The 11,405-nt window shown below is 34.8% G+C and overlaps 1 protein-coding gene across 1 annotated transcript; it reads right to left on the reverse strand.

Moving 5' to 3' along the window:
- Positions 1-10,609: 10,609 nt before the first annotated feature.
- LOC104101583 (uncharacterized) lies at positions 10,610-11,047 on the reverse strand. Its single transcript, XM_018772565.3, has one exon. It carries the CDS (start codon positions 11,045-11,047, stop codon positions 10,610-10,612), a length of 438 nt encoding a protein of 145 aa, XP_018628081.3.
- Between the last annotated feature and the right edge of the window lie 358 nt (positions 11,048-11,405).

Consider the following 11,405-nt stretch of genomic DNA (forward strand, 5'->3'; position numbering starts at 1 on the left):
GAGGTACTTTCCGAATGCGCCAAATTAAGACGTTAAGTACCCTAAGATTTACAAAAGACAAGCCTAGAGCTATCATGCGTGCGCACTCAACACGGGAAAAAAAGGAAGAATTATACATTACGCATTCCTAGATGAGAAGTGACTCATACGAACTTAGAGGAAAGTGCCCATAAAAAGCATGAGGTTAGAAGAAATTTTTTTATTATGTAAAAATGTGAGTACCATCGGGATCGCATTTACAGCTCGAGTATTGGAAGCTTACAGGCTATGATATTGTTGTTATAAAAACCATGAGAAGTAGTATAGTCCCAAAGTTCTTGCATAGATGTACCACGAAAAAACATGATAGTATCAAAGAGTTGGTTATAAAGAAAGAAAAAGAAAATACAGACACGGGCATCCGAAAGTAGGTGGAAAACTTACGACATGAAATGACAGGAAATGGGATGAACATTTTCCACAGAGTAAACTGTTGTTCAACTGTATTTGTAAAACAATTATGGAGAAGATAAAATAACATAAATGTAAATGAAATAGAATTTGATCTGAACCCACTGAATTCACAGTGTTTCCTTAAGGAATTTAATCCCCTCCTAGTATCCAAGGTTGTGAATTATTTTCTCCCAAGATAGAACGAATTACACACTGGTGTAGCGATACTTCAAACACCAATGTTTCAGCGAACACAAAATCGGTAGCAAATCACACTTACTGATGCTTTGTTTGTAGTTAAAACAATGCAGAAGAAAGGAGGAGAAGTCAGAAAGTCGTATGGAAAATCTGAGAGAATGGACTGGTATTTATAGCCAATGTTGAGCTCAATCTGAAGAGGTGCAACTCTTCAAATCCGAAGAGGTGCCAACTGTTTCTTCAAATCTGAAGAGGTGCAAACTGTTCTTCAACTCTTCAGATTTGAAGAGGTACAAACTGTTCTTCTGAAGAGGTGCAAACTGTTTTGTAAATGTCTTTTACAAAAAGTGAAGGGCATATACTATTACGTTTGAATTTAATATTAATATTCCGTTTACAAAAAACTGGATATTTAATAATAATTATGTTAATATTTACTATTAACAAATAAATTTGGTTCAAAAAATTAATCAATCAATCGATTATTTAATCAAATCCGAAGCCGAAGCCGAAGCCGTAGCCGTAGCTGAGCCGAGCGAGCGAGCGACGACGACGGCGCGAGGCTTGCCTTCTTCTTAACTCTTTAAGAGTTAGAAGAAGTGAAATTGTATATATATACCCATCAAAATCTCTTCCTCTTCCAATATGGGACAATATCCCTTTGTCAAGGAGGGAAACTCAAATATTTTTAATTTCTCTCCATTTCTCATTCACCCTCTTTTAAGCTACATTTATGCTTAAAAAATCCAACAATCCCCCACATGAATGGGGAATGGCTATATCACGGAAATATGCATGAAAACTGTGTGATTCGCAAGTAAGGATTAATTGTATCAGGATAAGTAGGTTTCCCTTTAAACTTTCCGTAGTGAACTTATGTCGGATATACTCGATCAATCGGTAGATTTGATATCTTTGAACCATCGAATTTTGGTGTATACCTAGACAACCATAAGTCACACAACCGACCCTTAACCGTCTTTGGCTCTCATTGTTGTGTTCGTTTCAGCATGAACACCGCCTAGTTTAATAAGTGCGTAGAGAATTGGCCTTACAAAATTCTCCTTGAAGCGGCTAATACTTCACACTTACATAGGTGATTCCTAAATATGTCATCCCGTAGATACATTATTTGATATACCCCGTATCAAATTTAGAAATCATTAAAAAGCCTTAATGCTTTATCCTTGGTACTGATCATTATCTTATCACGAGAATGGACCAAACTTTTAGTTGATAATGTTGAACCGTCATTAATGACTTTGTTTGATCTCCTTGAACCTAGATCTTGGGATCTACAGTCTTCTAGGTAGAGTTACCGCCACAATGGCTTGTTCTCGGCCATAGTCCCATTCCCCTCGATGATTTCTCAACTACCTCTCTAGTTAGGCCTTTTGTAAGTGGATCCGATACATTATCGCTTGACTTTACATAGTTAATCGTGATAATTCCTCTAGAGAGTAATTGCCTAACGGTTTTATGTCTTCGTCGTATATGACGAGATTTACCATTATACATCACACTCCCAGCCCTTCCAATTGCAGCTTGACTATTGCAATGTATGCATATTGGTGCCAACGGTCTGAGCCAAAATGGAATGTCTTCCAAGAAATTCCGGAGCCATTCAGCTTCTTCACCGGCTTTATCTAAGGCTATGAATTTAGCTTCCATTGTAGAGCGGGCAATACAAGTTTGCTTGGACGACTTTCAAGATACCGTTCCTCCACCAATAGTGAATATATATCCACTTGTGGACTTAGAATCAGTTGAACCGGTGATCCAATTTGCATCACAATATCCCTCAATCACCGCAGAATATTTACTGTAGTGCAAAGCAAAGTCCTGGGTATGTTCTAAATATCCCAAAACTCGTTTCATTGCCATCCAATGAGATTGACCTGGATTGCTCGTGTATCGACTCAATTTGCTTATAGCACAAGCTATATCTGGTCGTGTACAATTCATGATGTACATTAAGCATCCCAACACACGAGCATAATTCAATTGTGATATGCTTTGGCCTTTGTTCTTTGCTAATGCAAGATTCAAGTCAATTGGAATCTTTGCAACTTTAAACCCTAAGTGCTTGAATTTTCCAAGTACTGTCTTAATATAATGAGATTGTGACAATGCCAGACCTTGAGGAATCTTATTGATCTTAATCCCTAGAATTAAATCAGCAACTCCCAAGTCCTTCATATCAAACTTGCTAGTTAGCATACGCTTAGTCGCATTTATGTTGGCATGTCATTACTCATTATTAGCATATCATACACATATAAGCAAACAATGACTATGTGATTTGAAACATTTTTAATGTACACACATTTATCACATTCATTTATTTTAAAACTATTTGACAACATTGTTTGGTCAAATTTCGCATGCCATTGTTTGGGTGCTTGTTTTAGTCCGTAAAGAGACTTAACAAGTCTACATACCTTCTTTTCTTTACCAGGAACCACAAACCCTTCATGTTGTTCCATGTAGATTTCTTCCTCCAAGTCTCCATTTAAGAAGACCGTCTTAACGTCCATTTGATGAATTTCAAGCCCATAAACTGCAGCTAATGCTACTAACATTCGTATGGATGTAATTCTTGTAACCGGAGAGTATGTATCAAAATAATCAAGACCTTCTTGCTGTCTATACCCTTTGACTACAAGTCTTGTTATTCAATATGGATTCTATTTCACTATTGACTGCCTCTTTACAGAACAATGATTTCGAAGAAGGCATAGCTTCTTTAAATGTTCGAGGCTCATTTTCCAATAAGAAAGTCACAAAATCTGGTCCAAATGAAGTAGACGTTCTTTGACGTTTACTACGTCTTGGATCCTCCTGATTAAATATACTTTTTTTTTTTTTTCTTCCCGAGGTCATTTAGATCCTTCACCAATCGACTCACATTCCTTGTTATATGGGTATATATTTTCAAAGAATTCAGCATTATCTAATTCTATAACCGTATTATTATGAATGTCGGGATTTTCTGATTTATGAACCAAAAATCGATATGCTTTACTATTGGTCGCATATCCTATGAAAATACAATCAACGGTTTTCGGTCCTATTTCTACTCTTTTGGGCTTAGAAATTTGCACTTTTGCCAAACACCCCCACACTTTAAAATAATTCAAGTTGGGTTTCCTTCCTTTCCATTTTTCATATGGAATGGATTGTGTTTTGCTATGGGGTACTCGATTTAGTATCCGGTTAGTCGTAAGAACGGCTTCCCCCCACAAGTTCTGTGGCAAACTAGAACTTATCAACAATGCGTTCATCATTTCCTTTAATGAGCAATTCTTTCTTTCCGCAATCCCATTGGATTGGGGCGTGTAAGGGGCAGTTGTTTGATGAATTATTCCATATTCTAGACATATTTCTTCAAAAGGAGATTCATATTTGCCATCCCTATCACTTCTTATCATTTTAATTTTCTTGTTAAGTTGCGTTTCAACTTCATTTTTGTATTGCCTGAATGCATCTATTGCTTCATCTTTACTATTAAGTAAGTAAACATAGCAATATCGAGTACTGTCATCAATAAAAGTTATGAAATACTTCTTTCCACCACGAGATGGTATTGACTTCATGTCGCAAATATCTGTGTGAATTAAGTCTAAAGGATTTGAATTCCTTTCAACTGACTTATAAGGATGTTTAACATACTTAGATTCCACACATATTTGACATTTTGATTTGTCGTATTTAAACATAGGCAATACTTCCAAATTAATCATTTTTCGCAAGGTTTTGTAATTTACATGCCCCAAACGTATATGCCATAATTCATTTGACTCAAGTAAGTAAGAAGAAGCTGAAATTTTATTATTATTCTCAATAACCATTACATTCAGCTTGAAAAGGCCCTCAGTGAGGTAACCTTTTCCTACAAACATTTCATTCTTACTTATTACAACCTTATCAGATACAAAGACACACTTAAAACCATTCTTAACAAGAAGTCCAACAGAGACTAAGTTCTTTCTAATCTCGGGAACATGAAGGACGTTGTTCAAGGTCACCACCTTACCAGAAGTCATTTTCATAAATATCTTTCCAGATCCTTCAATTTTTGCCATTGCAGAATTTCCCATAGAAAGCGTCTCTTCGGGTCCAACAAGAGCATATGTAGCAAATGCTTCTCTAACAGCACAAACATGGCGAGTGGCTCCAGAATCAATCTACTACTCCTTAGGATTTCCTACCAGGTTGGATTCAGAAAGCATAACACACAAGTCATCGATATCTTCGTGCTTTTCAACCATGTTTGTTTGACCCTTCTTCTTGTCTTTTTTTGGAGCACGACAATCTGTAGATCTGTGTCCAGCTTTTTCACAGTTGTAGCAATTTTCGTTGAACCGCTTCTTGCTTAGGTTACTTTTCGGTCCATAAGCCTTCTTCCTCTTTCTATCCTCAACAATGTTTGCTCCCATTATTGTTGAGTTTCCACGTCCTTTCTTTTCAGCAGCTTTATTGTCCTCTTCGATTCTCAACCGAACAATGAGATCTTTAAGGGACATCTCCTTTCGTTTGTGTTTCAAGTAGTTTTTGAAGTCCTTCCACAAAGGAGGCAACTTTTCAATCATTGCTGCAATTTGGAACGCTTCATTGATGACAAGACCTTCAGTGAAAATTCTGTTAGTAGAAATAACATAATTAATACTTTCAACATTAGTATTAATTTGACTTATACCTTCAGCAAGGAGATCGTGAATAATCACTTGCAATTCTTGGACTTGGGTAATAACAGACTTGTTATCTACCATTTTATAGTCCAAAAATTTAGCGGCAACGAATTTCTTTAACCCGACATCTTCCGTTTTGTATTTCCTTTCAAGCGCTATCCACTGTTGTTTTGACATCTCCATATTACTATAGACGTTATACAGATTGTCCTCTAGTCCACTAAGAATATAATTCTTGCATAGAAAATCAGAATGCTTCCATGACTCAGTCACGAGAAAGCGTTCATTTTCTGGAGTTTCGTCGGGCAGAACAGGAACATCTTCCGTAATGAACTTCTGCAGACTTAAAGTCGTCAAGTAGAAGAACATCTTTTGCTGCCAGTGCTTAAAGTCAATCCCGGAAAATTTTTCGGGTTTTTCTGCCGGTGCTAGTGCCGGTGGTGTTCATTTTGTCGATACGTTGGCAGTTACCATAGGAACAGTCTGGTTCCCGTTGTCGTTCATCATTTCTGTAAAAGAATGACACAAACAAATGTTAAAATTACGTAGATTTTAATCTCCACTGGAGTAGAAAATCACACAGGTTTTAGTCTCCAGAAACAATGAATATAACACAAATACAGAAAAGATTAAATTCCTTAAGCTTGTTGTTCAACTGTATTTGTAAAATAATTATGGAGAAGATAAAATAACATAAATGTAAATGAAACAGAATTTGATCCGAGTCCACTGAATTCATAGTGTTTCCTTAAGGAATTTAATCCCCTCCTAGTACCCAAGGTTGTGGATTATTTCCTCCCAGGATAGAACGAATTACACACTGGTGTAGCGATACTTCAAACACCAATGTTTCAGCGAACACAAAATCGGTAGCAAATCATACTTACTGATGCTTTGTTTGTAGTTAAAACAATGCAGAAGAAAGGAGGAGAAGTCAGAAAGTCGTATAGAAAATCTGAGAGAATGGACTGGTATTTATAACCAATGTTGAGCTCAATCTGAAGAGGTGTAACTCTTCAAATCCGAAGAGGTGCCAAATGTTTCTTCAAATCTGAAGAGATGCAAACTGTTCTTCAACTCTTCAGATTTGAAGAGGTACAAACTGTTCTTCTGAAGAGGTGCAAACTGTTTTGTAAATATCTTTTACAAAAAGTGAAGGGCATATACTATTATGTTTGGATTTAATATTAGTATTCCGTTTATAAAAAATCGGATATTTAATAACAATTCTGTTAATATTTACTATTAACAAATAAATTTGGTCCAAAAATTTAATCAATCAATCGATCATTTGACCGAAGCCGAAGCCGAAGCCGTAGCCGAGCCGAGCCGAGCGAGCGACGACGGCGGTGCGAGGCTTGCCTTCTTCTTAACTCTTTAAGAGCTAGAAGAAGTGCAATTGTATATATACCCATCAAAATCTCTTCCTCTTTCAATATGGGACAATATCCCTTTGTCAAGGAGGGAAACTCAAATATTTTAAATTTCCCTCCATTTTCCATTCACCCTCTTTTAAGCTACATTTATGCTTAAAAAAACCCAACATAAACTAGTTAGAAATGTTAGCTTTCAGAAGGAAGGGAAGTTATGAAGATTTTGACATCTTAAGGACATCGAGAGTCCTACGTGGAAAAAAAGGTATGCATGGAAATAATATTCATGAAAGGCAATAGCGTAGTTCGAGAGTACTAATTTTGGGAATGCTTCTAGACTACGAGCCAAAAATAGACAAGTTCAGTAGTATGAACTAATGTGATAATTTTTGTATTAAGTGGCATAATAGGAGCCATAGCTCCAGAAAAAGGTAAGAAACAAGCGAACCAATCATTCTTTATTATTTCATAAATGAAGTTATGAAAGTCCCAAGTATTGAGAGATTTCAATTTATTCGAAAATACTTTTTCAGGTCTATACGACTTGAGATATACGTGACAAGAAGAGATTACGTGTGTGTACAAATACAATAGTGATGTGGGGCTATGTCGAGTAGTTATCGTTGATATTGAACAGTATGCAAGTATGTTACTAATTAAAGTTTCAAAAGTTTATATTTGATGCACTTGTAATATATGCACGCTCGTGTGGGACCTAAATGATACTTTTGTTTTGTAGATGATTGGTTGTTGAGGTATATTGTTATTGGTGCCCATATAGGGGCTTATTTTGGACAAGTTGAAACTATTGGATAGACTCAGTTACAAAAAAGACTCTTGCCAAATTTTTTAAGAAATTAGAAAGTTAGCCAGATTTTTAAGTCATAAGGAAGAAGATGCATATGAAGCTATGAATAGTTAAGGATGATGGTTTAAGCAAAGGGAGGATACCTCCATGCCTAAGAATAACTTAAAAATATTCGAGGACGATTATTCTAAAGAGAGGTAAAATATTGTCCCGAAATTTTTTAAAATATTTAAGGCCATTAAAAAGTTTGACGTATGATAACTACATTAACTTGCGTGCAAACTAGGCTAATAATATGAAGAATATCTCCTGACTATGATAGTAAGTACGAGGTATATTAAAAGTAATATAAGGTCCAAGGAGAACTCTCAGGTCAAGCTAAGTTGAAAACTATATGACAGACTAAAATTTCAAATGAATACACACAAGGTTTAACTTTAAATGAACACAACCCACAATATATATGGCGTTATGTAATGTTGTCAATCAAATTAAAGGCATTTGAATGTAGTTTCTAACATTTCAAACCGTTTGTCATTGGGATATTCCGACTAGAAGTTATGACCGTTTTACCAAATAAGAAAGAGCAGTACCATGCATGCAATGGCCATGCACGCACAACCATCGCACAGGACATCCAGTGTTGTTTAACGAGCAGTTTTGGACAACATTAGCCATTATATCTTTAAAGTGGCTAGGGTTGGGGCTTCCAAAAGGCGATTTTGATCTCCAAATCAAGTCTACTACCCAAGGTATGTTCTAAATGTTGATTTGAGTTGATTTTATTCAACATATATGAATAACATCATCCTTATATACAAACATTAGATTTCATCGTCAAATCTTCAAGAATTCAAAAATCACCAAAGTTGTGATTTTTCAAGAGTGGTCTGCAAGATATAATTCTAATACTCCAAACTCATTTACTCCGAGTAGTTAGAAGTATTTGTCGCATTTATTACAAGTTTTAATGGTTAAAAAGTTGAATTTTAAAAGCCTAGTTCATGGTGTGAATAGTGTTCTTGAGAAAATAAGGGAGAAGGTAAATAGTATTCTTGAAAATAAAATTGATGGATGCAATTAACCTATTGAATAATTTGTTAGCTAAATTGAAAGTGAAAAACTAAGTATTCAACCGAATTAAATATTTTAAAAATGTTGATTAAAGAAAATAATAAATAATGACTTGATAGTATTGGATAGTTAATGTTTATCATTAATGAATCCATTAGAGTATTAAATGATAATAATAAAATTAAATAGGCTACTGAGTGAATCTACTGGACGATTCGAGTTGTAGAAGGCTTGTAGCGAACTTGTGAACCCTAAATAGATATTAATAAATATTGTGTGTTATGTTTTGATATAGTTGTGATTGTAATTGTAGATATCGACTAGTTGGTGATGATTGAGAATTTTAATCAAAGTTAGAACGTCAAAAGAAAATCGGGAGCTTAAAATTAGTAAAGCGAAAGTGAAATAAGTTGATAAAGACTTACTCTTCTTGAGAGATTTTCTCTAAAGCATATTTCTAGTTAATATGTCAGATTATTTGTAAATGTGCATCTGTACTTGTGCGGACAAGTGGAAAATGATGTCGCATGCGTTTTAAATCGTGTTGCATATGAAGTATCATGTGATTTATTAAAATAAATCTTATTTTCAAAAACTTATTGGTAAAACGACACGTGAAGCAAGTGATATAACTTCTTTTATATATATATATATATATATATATATATATATATATATATATATATATATATATATATATATATATATATATATATATATATATATTGATTCACTATGGACATCATAATTTGAAAAGAATAGATCCATTGAGCTATTAGACTATAAATTTATTTTATATATGTTAAATATTTTGAGAGTTACTAGTGGAGACTACCAAGATTAATTCGAATATTGAATTCGTTACCATAGAACTAATGTGGCAGTGTAGGAACAAATTTCATGGCTAAGCCGAGATTTGTGGCCTAAAGTCCCCTAGAGGGAAATTTATTATTACTTAAATTAATAAGGTTAAGTTGACTCGTATGGTAGTACAAGAAGCCTCCTCAAAAAGTATGGTCATATAATTATTGCTAGGTTGATCACCTAGTAATTATTTATTATATCGGTATCGGTATAGTGCTCCCGATGAAAGATAAAAGGAAATTTTATTATATTTAGACCTAAGAAGCCGAAAGTGGTTTCAATGACTTAATGAAATTGAAATAATTTTGTATGATCTTTATTAAAATTATGGATTAATATAAATATTTTAAAAGTTATATCATAGTTTATATTTCACTTTTAATTTAAAGTGATAAAAATTATGATTGATATAACTGTTTATCGCTTTATATTAAATATTGGTTGCATTTTTTTGTAAAATCTTATTTCCTAGGAGTTGGAATTAGAGAGAGTCTCTGAAACTTATTGAGTACTATGACAGTGTACCAAGCTCACGTGGGCTCCCTCCAGTGTCCCGCCTACTTTACATATTTTAGGATAAGGTGTAGTACGTGATGAGTAGGCCTGATTAGGGTGACACTCTTCCCGAGATATATATTGAGGCACCAATTCTATTTCGTGATAGTTGTCATGTTATTCTTATATTCTTTAGTCGAAAATTGTCCCAAGTGCTTATTTCTATTCTTTGATACAGAGGCTCTATGGATAGTTATGATGGATTATAGTAATTGGATTGTACACGACATAATTAAAAAAATATTTATTTTACTTGATTTTATCATTATTATAAAGGCTTCATGTGTAGTTTTAATTGAAAAATATTTCATTATTTAACATGAATATATATATGATTTTCAAAGAGCTTCCGCGGTTAAATTGATTTTCATGCATATGATTGAGTGTACTATATGGTTTGGTTCGCTCGGATTAAATAATGTGCCGAGTATCGATCATGAGGATTTGGATGATGACATGTATAATGGTCATTAAATAGTGTGCCGAGTGTCGATCATGTGGATTTGGATGATAGACATGTATAATGGTCCAACTTTCATGCATCAGAGACTAAAGGCAGGTCTAAATCCAAATAATAAAGAAAAACACAAGAAAATTAAGATATGTTGTAGAGCTTACCGGAAAAATAGAAAATTTTGCTCCCCCATCGCAACCTTGGCCATTTGTTCCATCGTGTTATCAGACCAATCCCAAACGAACTTATCATAATTAGCATACTTTTCACTTGATAATCCAAACAACCATTCATTCTCAGTCAGCATTGTTCTTAACTCTTCACCAGATATGCCGCGACCAATAATCCTAACCACTCCGAATTCAGCAGCAGAGCTCAACAACCTATTCATTACATCATTTTCCCTCAGCAAAAGTGACGGATAATGGATTTCATCAAGCACCCAACGATATGTATTTTTCGGGAGAGTCAAGTGAGGAACGTGGATAGATTGATCAATGTACTCTCCCAAGATTGAGTTGACAGCCGAACGTGACCCTCTGCCTGTGGGAATCGGAGAAGGTGGTGGTGCTACGGACGAGAACAAACGTTTTCTCATGATCGTCAACGATGATCGCTGGGAATGAAGTTGGATCGACGATCAACTGTTTCATTAAATGCGAAATAGAGAAAAAGAAAAGTAAAGGATTGAGAAAATTTTAATTTGATTTGAATGGAACAACTTTAGTTTGGTGAATAATGGGACCTTGGTGGCGGGGTGCACATCTAAAGAGTAGTAGTAAACACGTCTTCCTTTTTCACATTGTAGTGTTAACTGTCAAAGTTACACCCCCTTCACTAATTAGCTCTTTTTCCCCTTTGTATCGAATTTATTAGCGTACTGGTTTGGTTAATGTTCAATTGAATATGCTTCCAGCACAATATTCAAATATGCAGATATGAGTAAGTTTTTTTAT

The sequence above is a fragment of the Nicotiana tomentosiformis genome, chromosome 7, assembly GCF_000390325.3.
Source record: "Nicotiana tomentosiformis chromosome 7, ASM39032v3, whole genome shotgun sequence".
In the NCBI taxonomy this organism is placed as follows: domain Eukaryota; kingdom Viridiplantae; phylum Streptophyta; class Magnoliopsida; order Solanales; family Solanaceae; genus Nicotiana; species Nicotiana tomentosiformis.